The sequence below is a fragment of the Dunckerocampus dactyliophorus genome, chromosome 5 (assembly GCF_027744805.1).
Source record: "Dunckerocampus dactyliophorus isolate RoL2022-P2 chromosome 5, RoL_Ddac_1.1, whole genome shotgun sequence".
Lineage (NCBI taxonomy): Eukaryota > Metazoa > Chordata > Actinopteri > Syngnathiformes > Syngnathidae > Dunckerocampus > Dunckerocampus dactyliophorus.
In genome coordinates, this window is record NC_072823.1 from 3,580,181 (window position 1) to 3,604,750 (window position 24,570).

The 24,570-nt window shown below is 42.6% G+C and overlaps 2 protein-coding genes across 10 annotated transcripts in view; one reads left to right on the plus strand and one right to left on the minus strand.

Moving 5' to 3' along the window:
• The window catches only part of fbxl9 (F-box and leucine rich repeat protein), a 41,463-nt gene that overhangs the window by 4,934 nt on the left and 11,959 nt on the right, over nucleotides 1–24,570 (plus strand). For 2 of the 8 annotated variants that reach the window (XR_008570341.1, XR_008570339.1), the window contains exons 7-11: nucleotides 190–344; nucleotides 439–654; nucleotides 2,261–2,473; nucleotides 2,558–2,775; nucleotides 2,848–3,868. Coding sequence is in view for 3 of the 8 variants with exons in the window: in XM_054775605.1 (XP_054631580.1) it covers nucleotides 190–344; nucleotides 439–654; nucleotides 2,261–2,473; nucleotides 2,558–2,775; nucleotides 2,848–3,010 (965 nt within the window). In the remaining 5 variants the exon portion in view is untranslated. Of the gene's footprint in view, nucleotides 1–189; nucleotides 345–438; nucleotides 655–2,260; nucleotides 2,474–2,557; nucleotides 2,776–2,847; nucleotides 9,647–24,570 lie in introns of those variants that run through there. The other 6 variants (XR_008570340.1, XR_008570343.1, XR_008570342.1 and 3 more) reach the window with 6 other exon arrangements.
• The window catches only part of elmo3 (engulfment and cell motility 3), a 28,579-nt gene continuing 6,524 nt past the window's right edge, over nucleotides 2,516–24,570 (minus strand). The window contains exons 2-21 of one of the 2 annotated variants that reach the window (XM_054775602.1): nucleotides 24,018–24,120; nucleotides 22,377–22,417; nucleotides 22,227–22,299; nucleotides 21,718–21,768; nucleotides 20,017–20,186; nucleotides 18,715–18,814; nucleotides 18,488–18,639; nucleotides 18,334–18,412; nucleotides 17,104–17,154; nucleotides 16,913–17,035; nucleotides 15,665–15,787; nucleotides 15,470–15,574; nucleotides 15,246–15,354; nucleotides 15,021–15,157; nucleotides 7,365–7,528; nucleotides 5,771–5,883; nucleotides 5,588–5,692; nucleotides 5,345–5,424; nucleotides 5,189–5,266; nucleotides 2,521–5,109 (exon numbers count right to left, since the gene is read on the minus strand). In XM_054775602.1, coding sequence (XP_054631577.1) covers nucleotides 4,897–5,109; nucleotides 5,189–5,266; nucleotides 5,345–5,424; nucleotides 5,588–5,692; nucleotides 5,771–5,883; nucleotides 7,365–7,528; nucleotides 15,021–15,157; nucleotides 15,246–15,354; nucleotides 15,470–15,574; nucleotides 15,665–15,787; nucleotides 16,913–17,035; nucleotides 17,104–17,154; nucleotides 18,334–18,412; nucleotides 18,488–18,639; nucleotides 18,715–18,814; nucleotides 20,017–20,186; nucleotides 21,718–21,768; nucleotides 22,227–22,299; nucleotides 22,377–22,417; nucleotides 24,018–24,095 — 2,145 coding nt within the window. In that variant the 5' untranslated portion in view covers nucleotides 24,096–24,120 and the 3' untranslated portion in view covers nucleotides 2,521–4,896. Of the gene's footprint in view, nucleotides 5,110–5,188; nucleotides 5,267–5,344; nucleotides 5,425–5,587; nucleotides 5,693–5,770; nucleotides 5,884–7,364; nucleotides 7,529–9,050; nucleotides 9,171–15,020; nucleotides 15,158–15,245; nucleotides 15,355–15,469; nucleotides 15,575–15,664; nucleotides 15,788–16,912; nucleotides 17,036–17,103; nucleotides 17,155–18,333; nucleotides 18,413–18,487; nucleotides 18,640–18,714; nucleotides 18,815–20,016; nucleotides 20,187–21,717; nucleotides 21,769–22,226; nucleotides 22,300–22,376; nucleotides 22,418–24,017; nucleotides 24,121–24,570 lie in introns of those variants that run through there. The other variant, XM_054775603.1, reaches the window with a different exon arrangement.

The window sequence follows — 24,570 nt, forward strand, 5'->3', positions numbered from 1 at the left end:
GTGTTAACTTTTCCACCCCCTCTTGAAAACTGCACTTTGTTTGGAATTTTGCCCATCATCCACATTCCTTATGGGACGTGCAGATAGGTCAGTGCAGTTACGGGCGGTAGTTCCAGAGGGAGGAGTCGAGCCATCAAACATGTTCTTGTTTTTGAGAGACATGGCTAACGGTGTTGGTGTTGTGTACAGGACTGGAAGACCTGGTGTCGGTCTCATCGCTAAAGAGTCTGGATCTATCGGAGTGTCCTCTTGTGGGCGGCACAGAGATGGTGAATGGTTTGTCTCGTCGCACCGAGCGAACACAGCTGGAGAAGCTCCACCTCAGGAGCTGCATGTACATCCGGGTCCGTCTCAGTCTCATCTGTCAAGTTTGTGTTTTAAAAAAACAAAACAAAAAAAACACAAAACTATTTGACAATCTCCGTCTTCTCCCCGCAGGATGAGGCTGTTTTCTCCCTCACACAGCTTCTAGGGAACACCTTACGTCACCTGGACCTGACCTCCTGTGCCAACGTGACCGATCTGTCGGTGCGCGCCATCGCCTCCTACCTGCACGGCCTGGTAGTGCTCCGACTGTGTGATTGCAAGGAGGTGACGGACTGGGGTCTGCTGGGCATGGTGGAGACCAGCGCATGTGAGCTGGACGAAGAAAAGGTGAAAAGCCCATATATAGGGAGCGCTATTGTTTTATTATTCACTTATTCTTATTCTCTTATTTTTTCTGTTGTATTGTATTGTATTGTATTGTATGTACTTTATTTATCCCACAGCGGGGAAATTTACTTGTTACAGCAGCAAGACAAGTAAAGAGAACAGTGTAAAGAAAGCATAGTGTCTACAACATGGTTCAGGTGGTGCAGGTGTTGTAGAGCCTGACAGCGGTCGGTATGAAGGACCTGCGGAACCTCTCCTTCTTACAACGTGGGTGTAACAGTCTTATTAGTGTAGTGTTAGTAGTAGTAGTATAGTGTTATTATCTTATTGGTACTTTTCATCAATTTGAAATACGCCTCAGAGGGAAATAGTGTAGAATACAATAGAATAGAATGCCTCAATTGTCATTGCACAAGAATGTGCAACATCTGAAAAGCTGTTTTGTGTGTCTGTAGCTTTAATGCTAATGAGCTATGGGCTATAATGCTTGATCCACTTTTGATATACTGCGCTGTAACTGCAGTTGCCTAACCTAATAGATGCCATCCATCACACAGGGGTGTCCAAACTTTTTCCAACAAGGGCCACATTGTGAAAAATGAAAGGATGCCACTTTCATATTTTGTAAAGCAGCACATGTAGATATATATTTCAAGAAAAAACAGCATCTCAGCATTGTGATAGAGGTGAAAAAGCTGCCCTCTCCATTTTTGCAGTTGTTTTGTTTTTAATTTTCCAAATATTTTAACTTTTTTCTGCATAATCTTATTCAGTTTTGTTTTTTGTAATATGACTTAATTCCCCAATTTTTTTTGTTCTTTTCACAACTTAATTTTCCAAAAATTAAAACTTGATTTTCTTTTGTTTCACATAATATTGCGACTTAAAAAAAAAAAAAAAATTCTTTATATTTCAACTCTGTGCTACTCAAGTTACATTATTTTTCCTAATTAATATTACGAGTTTATTCTCTTTAAATTGTTGTTCTCTTAAGATTTGGACTTTATTTTTGTAACATACGTTTTGCCGCAACTGAATTTTATAAATTTAAAACAAAATTGTTTGTTTTTCATAATATTACAACCCTTTCAAAAATATTTTTTTCCTTAATATTTGAACTTTGTGCATCTAAATGGCGTTATTCTCCTAAAATTGCGACTTGTTAAATTACAACTTTTTTTCCTCTTAAAATGTTAACTTTATTCTTGTGGAAATACTGCTGAATTATTATCATCAAGGAGTGGGACAGGAAGACACGACATTACACTCACATTTTATAATGCTAGGTTAGCCTATCTGCTAAAGGAAGGACCAAATTAGAATGCTTACATCTCCCACTTCCGTTGCTGACTGCCAGATAGTTGACTGAACACCAGGCTTTATTTAAAGATGTGTAATGAAGCCTCTTCTTTTTTTGTGGGTGTGTACACAGGGCAGGCTCATCTAGCTAGAGGCAGGTTCATGACTGTATGTTTTAATAGTTTCTTACATTTTCTCATAGTTAAGCTGTCATGAAAAACACATTTGGTGCTCATAAACAGAATCTAGCAAGTCACTTTTGCACGATAGGGGACCTTTTTAAGCATTCTTGATCCTTCCTTGACAGGAGGACCAAGGCCCCAGGTTCACACGCACCTTTGGGAACATGGGCTTCTTCAAGCCTCCTCGCTTGCCTTTTCAGGAGCGGCCCAAGATGGTGACGCAGGACCACCTGGAGCGGTTCAAACAGCAGTCAGGGGCATCACTTTTAGCTCTTAGGAGGCTGCGGGAGCTCAACTTGTCCGCCTGCTGCAAGCTGACTGACAGCAGCATCACACAGGTAGTGGAGTCATCAGATAGGCACCATGTTAAATTAAAAAAAAAAAAAAAAAAAAACAGGACTCATGACTTGTTTTGAATGCAGGTGGTGCGCTACCCAGACCTCCAACATCTGTCTCTGTCCATGCTGCCTGAAATTACAGACGCCAGTTTGTCAGACGTAGCCCGACACTGCCGCAGCCTCACCAGCCTGGACCTCAGCTACTGTGCACACATCAGTGACCACGGCGTAGCACAGGCGGCCCCACACCTCCCCAGACTGCAGCATCTCGACCTCTCCGCTTGCAATAACATCACTGACAAGTAAGTCAGCACTTTGCTCCAAGTACTACGTCTTCAAGTCCCAAATTTAGTGACTGATGTATGGATGTGCAGATCTTTGTTCCTGCTGGCTCAGCACTGCAAGCGACTCAAAACACTGGACGTGTCCATGTGCAACAGTGTCTCAGGAACCACTGTGGACCTCATTCAGTCACAGCTGCCCTTTTTGGAAAATGTCCATTACAAGCTGCACAGCGGGACTGACTTGACTCTCTGATTGGATGTTCCTCAACAAATACGGAGGCTCGAGCTTCACCACATTGTCCACAACGCAGGGTCATCTGCAACTTGTGAGGGATATTCTGTTCAGGTGGGTGACGACATGCCTTTGTACAGGGTGCACCCCAAAAATACATGGCTTTACTTATTAGGTATGCACATCGATTTATCTATTTTCAAACCTTCAATCAACTTCCATTATTCACAGCAATTCCAATGGGTGAATTAAATATGAAACGCTCCTTGCAAGGCTGCAGGAGCATGTGATCAGTGAGGAATAATTACGAAATACTGGTATATACTCTAAATAAGACATAATGTATAAACAGATGTATTCTGTTGATGCTAATTAAGTTGTATTTAGATGGCAATCACCACTCAGTGCGCAGCCTCAACATTTCATGGTGCTAGCCATGCACTCATCATAAAAAAAAAAAAGTGAGACCTTTAACTTTATTTTTTTAACAGATGTTAGATCCTGCATTATTATTATAAAAAAAGAGTCTCCCAACTAGCATGTAAATCATGAGTCTGTGGTTCATCCATTTTGTTCCACTTATGTGAGTCCAAGTCACAGGGGCAGCGGCCTCAGCAGGGAAGACCAGACCTCCCGGTCTCCAGCCACCTCCTCTAGCTCCACCGGGAAGACACCAAGGTGCTCCCAGGCCAGCTGTGAGACACAATCCCTCCAGTGTATCCTAGGTCTGCCCCACTGCCTTCTCCCGGCTGGGCATACCCGGAACACCTCACCACGGAGGCGTCCGGGAGGCAATTGGACCAGATGCCCTGGCCACATCAACTGGCTCCTACTCTGAGCCCCTCCTGGATGGCCGAGCTCCTCACCCTATCGCTTAGGGTGAGTCCAGCCACCCTATTTTCTGCGATCTCGTTCTTTCGGTCACGACCCAAAGCTCGTGGGGGTGGGAACATGGATTCACCGGTAAATTGAGAGCTTTGCCTTCCGGCTCAGCTCTCACTTCACCACGATGGTCCGGTACAGCGACTGCATTACTGCAGACGCTGCGCCGATCCGCGTGTCGACCTCACACTCCAACCTTCCCTCATTCGTGAACAAGACCCTGAGATACTTGTCTAGTCGATGGTATTTTGACACAATGCACCAACCATGATGACTGTGACTGATGAATAATCTCCTATAAGCAGTTAAAAAAAAAATAAAGCAGAGTGGCATGACAAATGCATGTTAAAGCATCCAAACTGTGTGAATTTAATCGCGTCCCTTCACACAAGGATTGTAGTGAAGCCTGCAAGGTGTCAGCAACAGCACAGGATGTTGGGAATTGAAGCAGACAACATATCCGTACCCTGTTTAAAATACATCATTTATGAAATCTTTACAATATACTAGGAATGGTGTACCTACAGTATGTTCATTTATCCAATGTGTACCATATGTCTTCACAAAAAGGGATATTTTAGGCTCTACCTTGTTAAGATGAACACTGAAAATATATATATTTTTTTAAGGTACAGCCAGTTTTATGAGACAAATCTATTGCCTCAATAAGCCGATTTACACGCAGGGATATTCCATAAATCAAACAGATTATTGGTAAAATATAGTGTAATCATTACAAAAAAATTAAAGTACAGGTCTTTTTTGGTGCTTCTGCACAGTATAATAAGATCATGGGGTCTAACTCTTTTCCACAAAGACTTGATGGTCAGACAAAAATCTGTAGATTGGTAAAAAAAATAAAGCAAAATTGCACTTCAGTCAAGCTATGTGGGATGAGCACAGCAGCAGCACAGTTCATGTTTTTGTTGTCATTAAGTGGAAAAAAAAAAGTGTGCGCACACTCACAAACACGCGCGCACACACACACCATATATTTACACAGACACACACTGGTGGTGCACACTCTACTGCTCCGTTTGGCTAAAGTCGTAGCAGAAATTGTAGTTGCTGGGCGGTTTGGGCACGGCGGGTGCGCTCTCAGGAATGGGGACGTTCTCTAAATCCAGGAGGCGGAGCTTAATCTCCATGGAGAGGAGTATGTCCAGCTCGCTGCGCATGGATTGGCTGCTCATCTCCCGGCCCAGGAGGACGTTGAGTCCATCAGTCCACAGACAGAACTGCCACACAAGAGACAGACGCTCTACTCGTGTCCACTTTTATTATCCCGTCAATGCTGATGAGATGAGGTGGACTCACGTCAGTTCTGGACGGGGCGATGAAGTTGAGGCTGTACTCCACGTCGTAGGTGATGCTAAAGGCCAGGTCCAGCACCTCCTAGATGCAACACACGGTGGACAGTGAGGCTCTTGGCATCTCTTCTTCAACATTATATAGAAATGCAGAGCTGCTGACCTTGTTCTGTTTGCCTTTGTTCTCCTTCATGTGAGGACAGTCTTTGCCCGTCAGCACAGCTTTAATATCCGCCACCGGAACTGGACAGGATCAACACATTAACTAGTCACTAGTACTAGTACTAGTACACTCCTTAGCTAGTTTTTTAATTGGCCCTGTATCCTTAATTATCTTTAACCGTTCAGCATATGTATGCATTTTTATTTATTTTTTTTTTACATGTCCAACAATGACGACACTCACTCTTTTCCTGCAGGGTCTCAATCGGGGGATTTTCCGTGTCCTCCTCCACGTCGCCGTAATGCAGCATTTTGTGATTGGGTGACAAACGGCAGTACCACAGTTTGTCTGGGGGGGAGGGAACACAAGCCAGTAAGATGATGATACCAAAAAATAAAAAGTAGCATGAATATATATCAAGCTCACCCTGTCTGCGTCGGCTACTAATCTTTCTGAACATGGTTCCTTGACACAGTCTGTTGAGTCTTTGCTGACGAATCAAGTCAAGCAGCTCAGGCTTTAGACGCTCTTTGAGTTCACTGGCACACAAATACACACAACACTTTATGGAGGACAGCTTTGTGACAACAACAACAACAACAAAAAAAGTCTGGCGCATTGCCAACTATCCTTCAGTTAGACAAGGATGTGGGAACTATATGTCTGATCATTTTGTGATTTTGGGACAACTGATATTTATTGTTGAAAAATAGTATAAACAGGGAGTTTTTATGTTTTCATGTACATGCTCAGTGTGTGTTACAGGTGGTCATTTTGGGGATTTTTTTAAAACTCAAAAATTAACAACGTATCTGCATCTGTTCAACACAGTGCGGGTCAAAAGGTCTCTCATGCTGACGTGTCTTATGGAAACCATCTTGATCATCCTGCTACTCACAGTAGTGATGGGGAACTCCATTCCTTTAACTGACTCCAGTTCTGAGGTGATTCGGGTTTTCGAGTCACTTGTCACAAAGTGCATGCGCAGAAACTCAGTGAAACGCGAGTCTTTGTCGAGCACCTGTGAGTCAGTGAAACACGGGTCTTCTTTGAGCACCCGTGAGTCAGTGAAACGAGTCTTCTTTGAGCACCCGGGAGTTAGTGAAACACGAGTCTTTGTCAAGCACATGCGAGGCAGTCAAACGCGAGTCTTCTTTGAGCAACCGCGAGTCAGCGAAACGAGTCTCTTTGGAGAACCCGTGAGTCAAACTGATCCTTCTTCAAGCACCCGTGAGTCAAACGCGAGTCTTCTGAGAGCACCCGTGAGTCAGTGAAATGCAAGTGTTTATCGAGTGCATGTGAGTCAGTGAAACACGAGTCTTCAAGCACCCGTGAGTCAGTGAAACGAGTCTACTTCGAGCACCTGTGAGTCAAACGCGAGTCTTCTTCGAGCACCAGTGCATCCGTGAAACGCAAGTCTTGTTCGATCACCTGTGCGTCAGTGAAACGCAAGTCTTCTTCAAGCACCTACGAGTTAGTGAAACCCAAGCCTTCTTCGAGCACTTGTCAGTGCAACACGAGTCTTCGTCGAGCACCCATAAGTCAGTGAAACTAGTCTTCTGCAAGCACATGCAGGTCAGTGAAACGCAAGTCTTCTTCAAGCACCCACGAGTCAGTGAAACCCAAGCCTTCTGCGAGCACATGTCAGTGCAACCCGAGTCTTTGTCAAGCACCCGTGAGTCAGTGAAACTAGTCTTCATAGAGCACTCGAGAGTCAGTGCAACTAGAGTCTTCATCAAGCACCAGTGAGTCAGTGAAACTAGTCTTTGTTGAGCACCCGCGAGTCAGTTTACTTTACTTTACTTCGATTTTGGTGTTCACCCCTAAATGTTCTGCTTGTGCTCCTAAAATGTTAAGTTAGGGGCCACTGTGCTCCTAATAAAAAAAAGTGGTGGAGTCCTGGACATGGTCCTTTTTAACTGTAGCTAGTGGTAGCAGGGGAGTACCCGCGAGTACCCATTCAGTAAAAACTTTTGGAGTTTTGAACGAGTTGTTCGTGACTCGCACATGTCTAACTCACAGTACAGGCGGAGCAAGCGTCTCTTCCTGGTGCAGTCTTTCCGTCTGCCTCAGTTTGAGGATCTCGCTGTAGTTCAGGGCATTCACTTTGATCTTGAAGAGCTCCAGAGAGGTGGGCTTGGTGGACAGTGTGCGCGTGATCTGCTCCCGTACCACCTGCATGACCTGCACAGGACCAAGACTTACTGCTGTGTTTGATGGAGGGACCCAAAGAGGCAACGATCAACTTCTATTTGAGAATCCTCAGGCGTCAAACATCACTTTTTATATGAGTCAGGTTTCCGCCAGAATTTTGCCACGGTTTTTGCACGCTGTCTCGGTTATTGTACAATGTTAAGCATAACAAACTAGTCTGTTTGGTCGGTACTGTATCTTTCCGCGAGTGCCCAAACAAAGCACCCTACGCGTTGGTGACTCGCCATCCGTGCATTTTTTTTGAGTGCGACTGCTAAAAAAAATGCTAAATAACATGCTAAATAACATGCCAGTGGGGCCAACAGAAAGTTGCGAGTGCCAGCAGTTTGATAAAGAAGGAGAGAGAATCTGCTTACTTTAAAAAAAAATAAAAAATCGCAAAGTAGAAAGATGGAGTCCCTCTCCACTCATCACAGTTGAGTCTTCAATAAAAGGTAAAAGTGATTAATTTGTCCATTTCATTCCTCATTTAGAAAGACGGATTGACTGGATTTACATTATGTTCGATGGGAAAAACGTTTTGGAACAAACGTAACGCAAATAGAGGTACCACCATATTTAGCTTCACATTGGATGCAACAAAGACAACATTTACAGGATATCCCTGAAGTCACGCAAAGCTCAGTTATCCAACCCGTGCAGAAAGTCCTCCACATGATCACTTCCTCTTGTCATCCATTCGCACTTGTTCCCGCCTACTTCTTTTATCTGTTTTAAGTCAGTCTAACTCACCACCCCCGCCCACAACAATTTCCCCTTAACAGCAAGCAATCAATGGCGCGTGGCGTCTTTTATTAACCTACTTCACAGTTTCACTGTCACAGAATTAGAACGATCAATGCCTCCTTTCAGCCACACTAATAAAAAGACAGCTAATGGATACCTGATATTGACAGACCGTCCAGATGGAACCACGGGTGCATTTTATCTAGCATATTCCTTTTTTTTTTTAATTGTTACAACTTGAGTCCTATGAAATCTGCCTAGCGACAACTTCAAAGTTCTTCTCAATTTGCCATAGAAAGAATTTCAATTAAATAAATACATAATGAGAGTGCACCAAATGTTCTGTTTATATAAAAACAACCTTTGCATTGCAAACAAAAGTTGTGCACCTGTGTGTGTGTGTGTGTGCTAAACATTTATAGCAGCAGTGTCTCGGCCGCAAATAGAATGTTTCGATAAATCCACGAGCTTGCTTCGCTCTGCTGACCAGCATCATTCCTTACATTGCGCACACAAAGCGGAAGCCTGAGCCCAAATACGCCAGGTTGCAGCTAAACCATCAGGCAACATTTAACTGTCTACAGCAACACAAACTCCCCACCCCACCCACCGAAGCCCTCTGAAAGCAAGTACCCACATAATAACAACCTCCTATTAGAATGTCACCTATGATGTGACTTTGAAGTAACCTTTGAAGGCTTTGATGAAGGACATACATGGGGAGTCTGTATGGCATCATCTTATCAAACAGGCAAATCCATCTTACCTCCATTTTCAGCAAGTATTTCACTCCCCGGTGTGAGGTGGTAGGAGAGGCAGCGATCATGACAGCAGCAGAGGTGGCTGTCTGTTTTGTAAACACACACCCTGACACTCACCGCCCTAACCCCCCCAACACCTCCCCTCCCTCAGCCAAGCTGTCAGCCAATAGCAGCCATGACTGGCAGCTGTCCCCAAACCCTTCAGCATGTGCACCAATGCACCAAGCGCGCCTTTTCTCCTACGTGTGACGTGCTGTAAAGACGAGGGGTGGGAATCTCTGGCCAACGCATGATTCAATGATGCCATTACGATTCAGAGGCCTGCGATGCGATGATAACATTCATCTTTTTTTGTCAGTTTTTTTATGCGTCAATTTTTTCCTTTTTACTCACGGTGTACGACTAAAACAAAGCATATTTGTAACGATCCACAATTAAAATAAAGAGGAAACAGATTAATTTACTTCCATTATCTTTTAACAATTGGAAGGTTACATCGACCCACATATTCCCCATTGCAGAGAACCAGCAGCAAAAGTCAGGTGCACCAGTAGCAGCGTGTATAAAATGAACAATCTTCAGCATATTCTGAGTAACCAACCAACGATAAAAAAATCGGCCATTATTCACAAATAAAGAATAGACTTCTGAATTCTAACTAAAATCCTGAGCATAGAATCTCTGACAAAATAATATTTTTGTGGTATCACAAAGTCAAAAACAGCTTTCATGCAAAATATAGATTTCTGTACCAGCGGCTCTCAAAGAAGAATGATGCTTGCAGACGTCAGTGTGTTATGAAGAACCAAAAAAACTAGGCTGCCCTTATTCACAATTGCAGTGTCAGTGAAAGGTTGCGATGGGACGTTGAATCTGGGTTCCAAAGTGCACAACAAAGCACGAAAGCCCTGCTTCTCAACAACCGAATACGGCCACAAATCCTTCGCAATGAAAGTGTTCCAAGCAGAAACACTTTTCCGAGTTGGGTGGAAAATGAGTTATCACCTGCTCGATGGTTCTCTGGTTGGCAGCAACTTCAGCTGGCTGTTTTTCCTCCTGGTTCGGGTGGAAACGTGCTATCTGGTTTCTCATATTTGTCGTGTTCCCAAAATATTTTAAGCTCGTATGACAAAGCTTGCATATTGTCTGGCTTTTGTCCAGCTCATTTTTTTACATTCAAGTACGTGAAAGCCAGAGTGCTTCCAGACGAGTTTACGCTCAGCCATTTTGGTAGCATCTTACACTTCGGTGCACCACCATAAACAGTCCGGACGGCACTTCCGCTTTCAGTCTTTTTGTTTTTGTTTCAGCATCGGTTACTGACATTTATGAATCAATTAACAATCGTCAGTGTCAATTATTTCCCCCACCCCTTAGTAATCATGTCTTGGAAAAAAACATGGCGTAGATCGAGTGCCTCAAACGCCTCACCCACAACATGCACCAAACGCTCCACAAACACTTAGCGACGACGACAAACAAAACACTGCCGTTCAACATGCTAAACCTCGCCACGACGCCGCCCCGAAAGCCCACAAAGACGCCCGTGCCGCCAAAGAAAGGCCGAAAGAAAGGTAGAAAACCATTCCAGCCACAGTTTGGATTTCTGAGTCGCCGCAATTTTTAAAAATGTTTTCTTAATAGTAGTGATGTCCTGATAGTTGCTGAGGGCAAATCTACAGTTACAGTTTGTCAAAGCCAACAAAAAAAATATAGTGCATCCCTACAAACTACTAAAAAAAAAAAAGGCAGTTACGAGTTACTTTCCCAAAATAAGTCATAGAATTGATAACGGAATTACTTCATAAATGTAATTAGTTACATTTATGTGAAAGTAATCATGAGAATAGCGTCATAATGAGGAAAAATATAATTTTAGTAATAGCATAAAGTTGAATTGTTAAAGAAAAAGATGGGTTTTTTTGAAGTCGTAATATTGTGAGAAACAAAACAACAAATAAAGTTGTAATTTGGGGAAAATTACCAGTTGGTTGAAAAAAAAATATTGTGGCAATAAAGTCCAAATATTATGGGAACAAAGTCATAATTACAAGAACAAAGCTGAATTAGTTGGAAAATTAAAAACAAAAACAGCACAAATGGGAAAAAAACACTGGAACACAAGTAAAAATACTAAGAGAAAAAAGTTATTTTACGGGAATAAACTCCTCATATAATGGGGAAAAATAATGCCATTTTAATAGAGTGGAGTTGAACTATCGAAAAGAAGTTTTTTTTTTTTTTTTTAAGTCATAATATTATGAGAAACAAACAAAACAGTCGTAATTTTTGGAAAATTAGGTTGGGGAAAATGTCATAATATTACAGGATTGAAGTCCAAATATTATGGGAATCGAGACATAATTACAAGAAGAAAATTAACCAGAAGAAAGTTGAAATATTTATATAACAACAAAAACAGGAAGACAAAGAGCAAAGACCAAAGTTGATAATACGCTTTTTCACAATGCTGAGATGCAGGCTATCTTTTTAAAATACGCAGTATGCAGCTTAACTTCTCAGCATGTTGCTTTATGAAATATCAACGTGGCAAAGTTGCATCCTTTCATTTTTCACTAAGTGGCCGTCGCTGGAAAACATTTGCACCTCCCTGGGCCTGAGGGCCTGGCTTGGGGCTTGCAATTCTCTACCAAACCACTAGGGTGCAGTGTTTTCCTGAGAGTGAGCCACCGCAACTCTTGCTGACTAGCTATTTAGCTTCCTGTGTATTAGTGGTGACAGTTGACATTGATATCAGTGCATAATAATGCGCCATATTTCACTGCTGAGGTTCACCATTACAGCAGCATTTTTACCGCCATTGCTCCCAACACCGCTTGAAAAATGTTTTTTTTTTTGTGTTTGTATATTTGTGTTTCACATCCCACTCAGAATAATACAAAGTAAATGAAGTATTATTTTCCATCTGTTGTGCCTGCAGTGCAGCTGTCATATTGTGTTTGCAGGGGTTTGACATTCCCTCTCGTTGTGTAATTACTGCTGATGCTCTGAGCGCTTTGTTTTCCTTATTTCCTTCTCCCTCTGTGTCTGCCACCCTCCACGCTTTGTCTCTTTGTCCACCTAATGCCCCTTTGTCCTTGCCCCAAAGCACCCTGGGTAGGGAGTTGTGGGCAAAAACAAAAGGCCAGTCCTCAGGCCTTGTGCTCAGGACATTGGCCCGCTCCTGAAAGGTCAAGAGGTGGCCGGATTTTGTGGCCATCGAGGGAGCACTCGGTGGGAAAGGACGGCTGTGGGTGAAGTGGACATGCAGAGGAGAACAAAAGCACGGCCACTTCGCCTTTGAGGTGGATGTGAACAGACAGATGATCAATATCGCTTGTAGACAAGCCCCCGCTGCTCAACGCTTGGCTCGACCTTCCATCTTTGTGCAAGCATGACAATGTGCTTGTAAGGTCACTGTGTGCTCTTCCCCGCATGTGGGCGAGGGCACCTAGGTTACTATTAAAATTAAATGATACTGCACAAATTTATCGAGCTACGCACCTTTTCACATCCCCTGTTGCAATATGTTAGTTACTAGAGGTGGGAGAAAGTCTGTTTGCAAGTCTCCAGTATGACCATGTCGCTCAATGGTCAACACCGATCTCTTCTATGCATGAGGGGTGTTATCAAACGGAAACGAAAATTCCCGCTGAGCCAAATACAATGAGCGTCAATAGAACCATTTGGTGATTAAGGGTGCAGACAGGTCTGAACATCTACGTACGTAAGTGGGTTGATTTGACAAATCTCTCAGTACATTTGATCAAATGTAGAATTACGACAGCTTTTGCTTGGACATCAACAAGTAGCAGGCAGCTGTTTAACATTCACACCTCCCTCGCTGATGCGGACACTGTGAAAAACGAGGCACTATAGGTTGAATTGCGAGGTTTGCCTAAAGCACTTAATGTGCGCTTCCTATAATGCCTTGCACACTGCCACTTCCATATTACTGTATTATCATTCATAGTAGCCATGGTTTTCTATGTCCGTGAATACATTTTATTCGAGCCAAATGAAAATTATTGTTTAATTTTCCCCCCTATACGGTGCTCCTGGCACTCATCATAAATAAATTGAACACTTTACAGTTAATCCATCTGTATTGGCCAGTTTTACTCATGGAATTGGCAGCATAAACCCTGATTGGAGCATCCTGAATGTGAAGACATGCACGGTCGTTCCTCGACACTTTGCGCTTGACTTTTTTGGCTTCACTCCATCACGGTTAAAAAAAATTTACATTTATGCGCGTTTGATATGTTTTTGGCCTATATTAAGCATTTAAGCATAAAATGGCTAGATACATAAATGCAAATACAGTCGTCCTTCATTTATCGCAGTAGTTGGTTCCAGAACCGACTGCAATAAGTGAATTTCTGACGAGTAGGATTCCTTATTTAGAAATGGAATATTTTTGTAGTTAGAGCATAGGAAACCTGTTAGAATATGTCCAAATATGTCGTTGAGCATTATCAGAGCCCTCTAGACAAGAGTTAACACTCCTATAGTTACTTTTACACTTGTATGACCCAATATAGTTGGCATAATAATAGAAAATAAAATGTCTTAGACATAAATAAGACATTACGTAGACACACACGTTAGCATTGACAGCATACTTGGTGGCTATTGTCTCAATATAACATTCCTGACACCTAGTGGCTAGTGTAGCAGAATACTACTGCAATGGCGTAGAGAACACATATACAGTGAACATTCACACAGGGGCTACTGTCAGCCACAACTCATAGCAATCACTGGCACTCTCCACACTGCTAACCATGCTAACGCTCAGCAACTCTACAGTAGCTAGCTGATCTCTCACACACACACACACACACACACACACACACACACACACACACACACACACACCCACGTCACTTCCCAGACCCCGCCTCTTCAAAAGATACACACAAAGTCACAGATATTACACGACATAACACCTTCTAAATAGCTTATATTTGTATTTTCATTCATTTAGACATTTTTATGATTTAAAATGCTTAATTTGGACCGAGTGTACGTGCAATTTGCTTATGTATGCATATGTTTTGACTAACAATAGGCTGTATTCAACCATGAAACAGCGATCATTTGTTAGTCAGTTAATTTTTGAAAAACCTGCAATAAAGTGAGGGTGCCATGTTTGGACCACGATGTAGCGAGGCGTGACTGTAAAAGGCATTCAGAAGACTCAAGCATTCAAAGGCAAAGGCCTGGGTACGTGTATCTGATGTATCACCATCGAAGGTGTGTGGTTGTGTGTAAGGGCCGTATTATGTAATTACAATATACAAGTGCTATGACTATATAAGATTACATAAGCCTGTAGTAAGCGTATTAAATGCAACAAACCATGGGCTAGGGGTATGTGTGTATATGTGTGTATATGTGTGTCAGTGTTGCCACATCACCCGACTCGCTCTCTGAAAACAAGCCAACAGAGTAAACGGAGAACATGGGAATTTGCGAGCAGACCTGGCAACATGTATGTGTGTGTGTGTGAGTCTATATTATGTCAAATGTGTCTTATTTTCTCTTATTATATCTACTACATCGGGTAGTATGAGTGTAAAGGTGACTATAGGGGTTTCCTGTCTAGAGGGCTCTAATAATTTTAAAAAATGTATTTAGAAGGCCTTAAACAGGTTCTCTATGCTCTAACTACAAAAATATTCCATTTATAAATAAGGAGTCCTACTTTGCAGAAATTTACCTCTCACGGTCGGGTCAGGAACCGATTAACTTTGATAAATGAGAGACGACTGTCTGGCAGCTAGCCAGGTGATGGTACGCAAGCGAGAGAGCAGCACTAAGCAGCTGAGTACTCGAACAGTTCCTTCTCCTAGTTTTGGATTCCAAATGGTACAGCCCTTGCAATGTTCATATACGCCATGCAAATGTGTACGCTGTGTGTTTGCATGTCAGATGCTGAATGTGAGCAGTGCTAAGTTAGCCTAGTGCACCTTGTCAAAGTCCTCCTGCGTGGCTCTCATCTCCTTCCAAGTCTTATTGAGCAGCTGGATGCACACACAAAAGAGCTCCTCCAGCAGCCGGTCCTGACTGAAGAAAATGGGGTGGTAGTCGGATCCCGTCTCCGAGGCTGTGAGAACAATACAAAAAGGCGGATAGTCGGTTATTGGGGCGATTTCTCGACACCAAAAGGAGAACCGACAAGGAGGGCGACTCACGGGGCTCTCCGATGCGAAGGATTTCACACAAGATGAGCGTAAGCTGGATGCTGCTCCGAGCGAACGGACACTCGTGCTTGTCCTCCCTGCTGCTGTTCTCCAAGACAAACTGGCAAGAAAGTAGACGTTGGCTGTCAGGCCCTACGTAACATCTGGCATGTTTGGGGAATTCAGTGCATTCATACACAAAATACATGTGACGTAAAAGTTCAAATCACGCTCACCCTGCTGTAAGCATCAGGGTTGCGAGTCGCAAAATAAAACATGGTGTCCAAAGCTAAAAGACCAGGAGGCGTTCGCACCAAATCCTGACCGGGATTACTGTTGTTCTGGACGAAAAAGAAGATACATCAAATATTAGAATAACTACAGAACACAACAGATAAAACACCACGTCGATACTCCGCAGGGCAACTTACAGAGAAGCCCAGCTTCTTGAACTCTTTGGCGCAGAGGGAACGTCTCCTCTCGTGGCTCAGGCTGTTTTCACTCTCCGTCTCAAAGGCTGCCTGCCGCAGACCGTGAAGGATGTCTCTCTGCTCCTGCGTAAATACAACATGCATGCTTGCACTATAACTTCACGCGCACAACAACACTTTAAATGTCACGTCATTACGGGATCCATGTTGATTACGTCATTATTGGATTCTAGCAGACATTTGGTCATCATGAGCGGACTGTGTGGCCAACATGCTAACCAGGAGGGGATGATGCCCTCCATCAGGATACCACAGAAATAATGTTAGCCACCATTAACCCACAGCTCCCCAGTGCCGCCAGCACTCCTGCAGCAACCGTCTGTGACGCTACCGCCACCGTGTTTGACCGCAAAGCAACACAATTATCTTGCTACTCATTTGTGTTGTTGAGTGCATGGTAAATCTATACGACTATACCAGCTGTACATTGACTACTCTAAAGCAGTGGCTCCCAAACTTTTACAGCCTTTTTACACCCTGTCAGACATTTGACCTGAAGCCATGTACCCCCTACTCCTGCACAGTTAAAAAACATCAACCTCTTTATCTTAAGTAACTTGAAATATTGAACGTAATTAATTGGTTGATGAATTTTATAGCAGTTGCCACATTCCCACATAGTATCAGCATTTGGGACCAAGTCTAGTCGTCTGTGTAGCGTGGGATAAAGGTTGTGTTCAAGTACTGTCAAACAAAGTGGGACAAGTCGCTGCTGGCATTGAACATGCAAAAACTGTGGGTTTTCTAACTGGATATTATTTTTTTAATAAAAACTGGCCCATATTTGCAAAATTCCTATCCCTTTACATAAAATGTGATGCCGTTACCTACATATTATTTTATTTTTAGTCATTGTGCCTGAACGTTTCCAGCGGCCCGGTGGTTGGGAACCCCTGCCTCACAGCATGCTCGGGGATATGAATGTCACTTTTATAAAACTGACTTCTATTTTGTCATGTGACAAATGTAACCATTGATCGTATGCACGCTGTGTCGAATCGGTCTGTTTTTAAAAGACATCGTCCATGCAGTCATGTCCAGAAATATTTGGGAAATGAAATACAAAATACATGAATTGGTTGACATTTCCAAATGGCCAAACGCCTGTTCAATGTTTCTCATGTATTTTCAAGCGTAGAGAGGCAAAATCCCCAAAACTCTACATGGTGTATACAGGATGTAGCTCACTTGGCTGTAGCAGTCCAGCGGCGTCCTCATTCGTGGCTCCAGGTGATTCAAGGTCACTGATTGTAGGACGTAGAGGTAGTGGGCCATTTCGTCCTGGACTGAGCCAGAACTGTGGATGATGTTCTGTAACAAGTCATTTTCTTCATTAGCTTCCTTAGTCATGCAATAGCATCACAAAGAACATCACTTACCTTGTAAATGTACTGACGGAGGTTCTTCTTATTCATGTATGCAAACATTTCCTGAAAAAACAAACAAAAACAAGAGAAATCGTCCCGTTGTTGTAGTGACAGGTTTCTAACACCGGGTGGCGACAGTGAGACGGTAGCGTATCAAGAGGGCTGGAAAGGATTCAACTTTGAACTCTGTGATGAAATCATGCCTGAGGATTTGTGAGGAAGTGTGCGTAATGAAGCGAGATGAGGGCGAATAGGAGACGGGCAGTTGAATGAGGAAACTGTTCCCGTACAATGAGAGCAAAGCCGAGTCAGAGCAGAGGCACAGAAAGACTTGTCTGTGTGTAACAGGGGTGTGCAAAGTCCGACTTGGGGGCCACTTGCAGAAAAAAAGGCTTCGAGAAAGGCATAATTTTGCAGTGCTGTTGTTTTTTATGCATGTAATGTTACAGTACCAGACAACACACTTTCCTTTGTATTTTGCTGCCCTCAATTTACAACTAATAATATGTCAAAAAATAACCTTAAGGGATCACAATTGAAAATTTTTAGATATATTTTTTTTTTTTAAAAGAAGAAAATTAGTGGCCTGCGGCTTGTTTTTTTATTGGCTTTTGAGGAAAAAGGCAGAAAAAGTTGAAACAAGATGCAGGCTGTTATTTCTTTAACCACTTAGCACATATTCACCTACACTGGACTGGTTTTACCAAGTAAAAATATCAAAGTGACCACTGCATTCTTCATTTGTATTTGTACTTTATTTATTTTGTACTTTATTTATCCCACAGCGGGGAAATTCACTAACTCACTAATTTACTTTGTGGGAAAAGTTTGGACACCCCAGTAGGAAGTAGGAGTGTCACCAGAAATTAAGCACCCTTCACCTTAGGTTTGACATACTGTACAGCAGGGGTCACCAACGTTTTTTCTTGCCAGAGCTACTTTTAGAAAATGAAAATGACCACAAGCTACTCATTTTTGTAGAAATGATTTTCATACCTTATTTCAACCCAAACAAATCAAATATGCTTGTTTTACCAAAACATTCACAAAATGCTGGTATCCACAACTCACATTTTATGTTTCAGAATACTTTTCTTTCTAGTGTTCTCACATTATTAACTGAAAACCTGAATGAAAAGCAGGCCTGCAGGCGCCTCATATGGTCGTGGGGGGCTACCTGCCTGCGGGCACCAGGTTGGTGACCCCTGCTGTACAGTATATCACTTTCAACCAAGTCACTACCTGTCTGTCGGCATCCCCCGCTGTTTGCAGCAGAGCCATAAGTAGAGCCATTGCTTTGGTCTGGATCTGCTGATTGGTCCTTTGGGACAGACACGCAAAGGTGGTCATTATTGAATCATTTCATGCGAGTGACAAGCAGGCAATGGTTGCTCACGTCTGGAGGTGCGCGATGAGCCTCTCCATGGTAACCACTTGTTTGACCTGCAGGAAGAGGCTGTGGCTGCTCTGGACCATGCTCTCCAGGATGTCTAAGCACACCTGCTGGATTGATGCATCCGCCACTTTGGTGTTGACAAAACTAGCGATCTGAATGGAGACAGCAGGGCCGACAACCAGTTGGAAAACAAACATGACAAACCGGAAATCGGTTAACTGCCGCACCTTCTCAATGAAGATTGATGACAGGTTTTCCCAAGAAACGATGCCGTGATCCATCAGCTCCATAAAGCCTGTCAGCGTGTGAGTCATGATAAGAGCACCCCTGAACAACGCAACCAAAGGAAAGGATTATGCGTAAAACCGCACATAGACATAAATCATGGGACACACGTCTTAGACCGGTCATGGCATGTTAGGTTGTTTTCTAATGTAAAATATTTATATATTTATATACCATGGCCGTACCATCAACAAAGTTTGGGAAACACCATCTTAGACAACAAGTAATCCATTTATCCAGTAGCTGTCCCAATCAGTGCAAATTTTAAAAAGTATTTCGTTGTAGCTGCTGGTTTCTCCCATTTGTGAGATGTTTCATGAGATTAGGGATGAGGGCTGAGCTCGTGACTTGCAATTCTCTACCAAACGGTAGGGGGGCAGTGTTTCCCCCAGAATGGGCAACCACAACCACCTCTAGTGCACTCGCTATTTAGGGCCCTGTGTAGCAGCAGTAGTGCACAATGGTGACTGAAGCAACATCCAGATGGTTGCTATAGATACCAGTGCATAATGATGAGGTAACGGCAATTAATTCATTAATTAAAATAGCAATTAATTTGATTACGCGTGACTAGAAAACAACAATAACAAAGCCGATGCGTACCGCGGAGCTGTGATTGGCCGTCTTTCTTTTTAGTACGTCATTTGTGAGGGGTTTTCCCTCCCCCTAAAGTACCCAAAACTCCGCCTAAACAAAAGAAACAATGGTGCAAGTTGAGGAGAGTCTCAGCGACGAAATATGCAATACAAAAACATGAGCAGGTTGGGAGCAACAGGCACAATAAAAGTGACCGATGTTCTACATTGATTAGTTCGAGATCAAACAACAATCTGGGTGTCGCTTCAGTCGCCATTGTTCACTACAGCTACTACACAGGAAGCTAAACAGCTAGCCAACTACATTTGTGAATGCTCACTCTCAGGAAAACAATGCCCCTACCGTTTTGGAAGAGAATTGCAAATCATGTGCTCCACCCCGGCTGAAGCGCGATGAAAGGATAAAGACGACGACAGAAGGGTGGACGTAGTGACTACGCTGTAGCATCATTCAGCCTTTACTTCTTGTCAACATATTTCTACACATACTCAAATCATCATCATGCAGCGAATTTAGACCGTAAATATTGACGTTAATATCCAAAGAGGTATGACACTATCTTATTTTTGTGGTTGAAAGACATCATCTTAGTTTCCTTTGTCCTCATACATGTACACAAGTAACATTTGAACGCAAACAGCACTAACTCATTAGAATCCTCCACTATCTTGACCAATAAGATGTGTCCGTCTCGGCTGATGAACTCTTGAGCGAAGGTCACGTCTGTGGCAACGCTCGCCAGTTGCTTCAACGAATCACATCGCACGCCCAAGTCCAAGCTCTGGATGCCCTTGAACAAGTCCTCAGCACAGCGCCCCTGCGTTCCACCACATCGACAAAACACATGACATGAAAGTTGCGCACATTGCAGTCGTGGGAATGACGCAAATACTCATTTTCGCAAAATCTGCTGCTTCAGTTTTCATGGTGGCAATTTGCATATACGCCAGAATGTTATGAAAAGTGATAAGATAAATGACAATTAATTGCAGTGTCATTAAAATGAACTTAACCCCAAAAAATAATTTCCACTGCATTTCAGCCCTGCCACAAAAGAACCTCAAATGCCATTGTTAGCACACACAACACAGTCCAGCCTTCAAAATAAGAGTGCTCTTTGTCACATTTGTCTAATTGTGTAAACAAAATAAGAGTGTCATTAAAATATCTTACATTAATCACACGATTGTAATTACATCTGTGACTACATCTTCCTTAATCACAAGCACGAGCATTACAGTTTGTTGAAGATTTTGTAGCAATATTTGCTGAGGCTGACGTCCCATTAGAAAAGTTAGCTAAGCTGCATCCATTTCTCAATTACTCGACAAAATGAGCCAATGACGTATTGTTGTTTGGTTTAATTTATTTCGAACACGCATATGTCCGCATATATTGTATCAATAAATGTAAGGATTTTTGCATTTTATTCACCAACCCAAATAGCACACGCTCTATGCTGGTAAAATAAGTGGAAAAGGTAAAAAAAAAAATGAATTCTAAAAAATGAAAACAGAAAAATGGGAATTTGGGAAAAAATAAATCTGATTTAATAGGGCCCTAAGAGAGTTTGTAAAAAAAAAAAAAATCACCCTAAAAGTATTTTGAGTGCCCATTTTTTCCAGTTTTATCTTTTATTGGATGGACTTCTATTGGATCTTTTATTGGATTAGGGAGCTGACTCAGAGGTAAACAATATTGTTGGTCATGCTGTGTAATAAAACAGTAAATTCAGCAATACTTCAGTTGCATTATTTTTACTGCTTTGAAGAGCAATTTTCATAACCATATCCAATTCCACAAATTTATGTTTGTAACAAAAGCTTATTATTATTATTAAGAAAACAAACAAACAAAAAGAACGATTAGTACAGGATCGGATCGGCAAGGCTATAAAAAAAAATCAGATGGAATCGGAAGCCAAAAAATGTGGATCGAGACGTCCCTACTTCTCAGCCATGAATAAAGGATAGTACCAAAACAACCTCCAAAATCAACTTTTCCCAACCAACCAAGAACAGTTTGGTGACAAGCAATGCCTTTTCCAACGGCAAAACTGATAAGTAAGTGGCTTGGGGAACAACATAGCAACAAAGACACATCTGGCAAAAAGTTTAAAAACACTGAAGCAGCCAACTTTGCGGAAACCAAGACTTGTGTCATTCTCAGAGCTGGCTGTACACACTGCAGTTTTCTCCTTTTGTAGAGGTTTAGACAACATTGTTGTGCATCAGCAGTGACACAGCATAGTAGAAATTGTGGTGTAGCAATGGAGAGGCCGCAGATGGCCACCAAAGGAATGCTGGAAGGTGGGTGGTGAAAGGGAGGGCTGATGGATGTAGACTCACCGGGGCCTTGGTCAGACGCAAAATGCAACCGTTCTTAATGTCCAGACGATTCTAAAACACACAAACAGACACTTTTGTGACGGACTAAGGCAAAAGGACACCACAAGTGACTGGCCAAGACTCTTTACTGCAACCAAAGAATGGTTCGCTTAGCCGATCTGAATGGCTTTAGCTTTTATAGACTGGGCTTCAACATAAAAGATCCTTCAGGCCAGGAATGTGGTTCCTGTGCTGACTCACCTCCATGATGCCCCACCAAACTGACAATATGGACAAATGTATAAGGACAGCCTGCCAGGAAAGACTGTGTGCTAAGAGAGAAGACAGCGTATGTGACGTATGTGGTTGTTTCCTTTAGCAGTTAAAACAGCTTAGCGTATACGTACATATGTCCTTCTATAAGATGCTTTTATGCATTTGTCAGGTCAGAGGTAACTTGTGTCTCGGTTTTAGTTCATCCCAAAACCACCCAACCATGGCTTTTTGGATCTAATACTGTCATCACTCACTGATTCAGTGATGTATGTCTGCACTCCATCGGCATACTGCAGGGCGTAGTTGTCATGACCTGGGAGATTCCAGCTGCGCATTCAGAACACACACCCAATGCTATCAATAAAGCTGAATCAAAATAATGTCAAGTATTAACGTGGACTTACCCATCACAGACCTCCTTGATAACAGCTGACAGGGGCTTTTTCTGCACAAGAAAATAGATTACAGTCACATAAAGTACATGAACCAACTACTACTGCAATGACAATAGAAACACATCCTACAGTAACAACACGTTGCTTGTTCATGGAGTAGAACCACTGCTTTGCCATCCCAACAATGGCGCCCTTAGTGACCCGCTCACAGTGAGCATGTAAACACAAGTCAGACTTCTACCAAGTCTGACACTCAACTATCCTACTATTAGTGGTCAGCCCAGCGGTCAAGCAGTCAAAACGCTGTCAGAGTGTGTGGTACGCCCCGTGGCTGCTGTGTTATTAGTGGTAGCAACGTGCGTCCACCAGTCACATACGCAACGGAGAGACAGCTGGGCATTCTACTGGAAGTATTACATGTTATCAGAAATGTACCTGCTACTACATGGTCACAGGATGTACGGATATAAAGCGATAAATGAGGGCTATGTAGGCGGGACAGGTTTATCATTACATTGCATTGTTGGCTGCATCAAGCCGGCAGTTTTTCAATATTTACGACGCACAGTAAGGAGAAAGATGTGTGTTCATGTCTCACTGAAGGATTGTGGATGAAGGGCAAGATTCCAAACAAAGTGCTGTTTTCCTTTACGTTTAGAATAAATAAATTGGAGGCTAACAAGTTAGCTCAGTAGCTCGCTGTGCTTCAAGCGGCGGCCCTCTCGTGTCCCTGCAGAGATCCCATTAGAGTTGCGCACTGTGGTGTAAACAACAATAGTGGTAGTGCTAATCAAGTGACAAACATCATTGTGAGGATGGATGATAGACTAGCTTTTTTTTTATGCCATGCGATCAACCCACATCAGATTTGAGATACTACAAGGAACATTCCCAATGCTAATGTGTGCATCATAATGCCCTATTATTATTATTATTATTATTATTATTATTATATTAGCTAATACGGGTCTAAAGGTGGCTATATGGGTGTTATTTCATGTCTAGGTGACTAAGAACGGTAAAAAAACCAAACTTATTTAGTAAACAAGTTTTCTATTCTCTAACTACAAAAGCATTCAATTCATTAATATTGAATCCTACTTTGCAGAAATTCACTTATCATTGTTCTTATCAAGTCTGTAACCAATTAACCACGACAAACGAGCGACGACTGTACAGTGTGGGAAATGGGACATTACGTCGAGGGGAGGGCTTTTCGCCAGCTCGGATAGGCATGCGCGCGTGCGCGAACACACGCCCACACACAGGTAAGTGGCAGAACGTCCTCCTTTTTGCTTACTTTTTCCCCATCTATGCCGTTTTCTTGTTTAATTTTTATGTCGCAGGACACTAAAAACAGTTTTGATTGCAGCACTGTTGATTGCCTCAAATAGTTTCAATCGTTTCTAATAGTTTAGTCAAACGGTGCCTCTGCTGGTTTCAGACAAACATTTTGCCACAACTGACTCGAGACATGATTGATTACACAATCATGACTTACACTTGATGAATGGATTATGACATTAGAGCTCTGGCATTTGTCAAATATGTATGAATAAAAGACACCAACATGCGCACTGTCATGATTTAACTCCCCGTTGATGATAATGTTATCTTGTATTGCTGACATGCATGCAGGACTTGTACTACCTGGTCCAGTCGTATGAGCTGGGGGTAGGCCCCCGGCATCTGGATGGCTATCTTCACTATGTCTTTCTGCTGCGGCATTTTGGCACGTCTGGACTCCACCACACTGAAAAAAAAACACACACACAACAACAAAGTGCAGTTAGGTGCACAATCTAATATAATCTCAGTTTGAATCTCACAAGCTCTAATTGTAGTGGTTGTAGTTCGCACTGGATGCTACTCAGAGGTTTCTGACATATTTTTTTAGACATGAAAACCATACTCAACCATACTCATTTTTGGTATTCCAGGTAGACCTTTGATACCTATGTAATAACAACATTTGTTGGGTTTTATATTGTGAGGCAACAAATTCCTATCACTGCTTACCTAAATGGAGCTTTTAAGTTTACTGTCATTTTAGTTGAACTGTCTTCACGCTGCATTGAAAAGGGAAATCCACTTAGGGGAAGCACCACAGTGTTCCCCCAGGCAATGTCCAAAGTCACTTGGAATAGGCTCCAGCTCACCCCGTGACCTCGTGCAGCAGTGGTTCTCAACTGGTTTGGCTGCG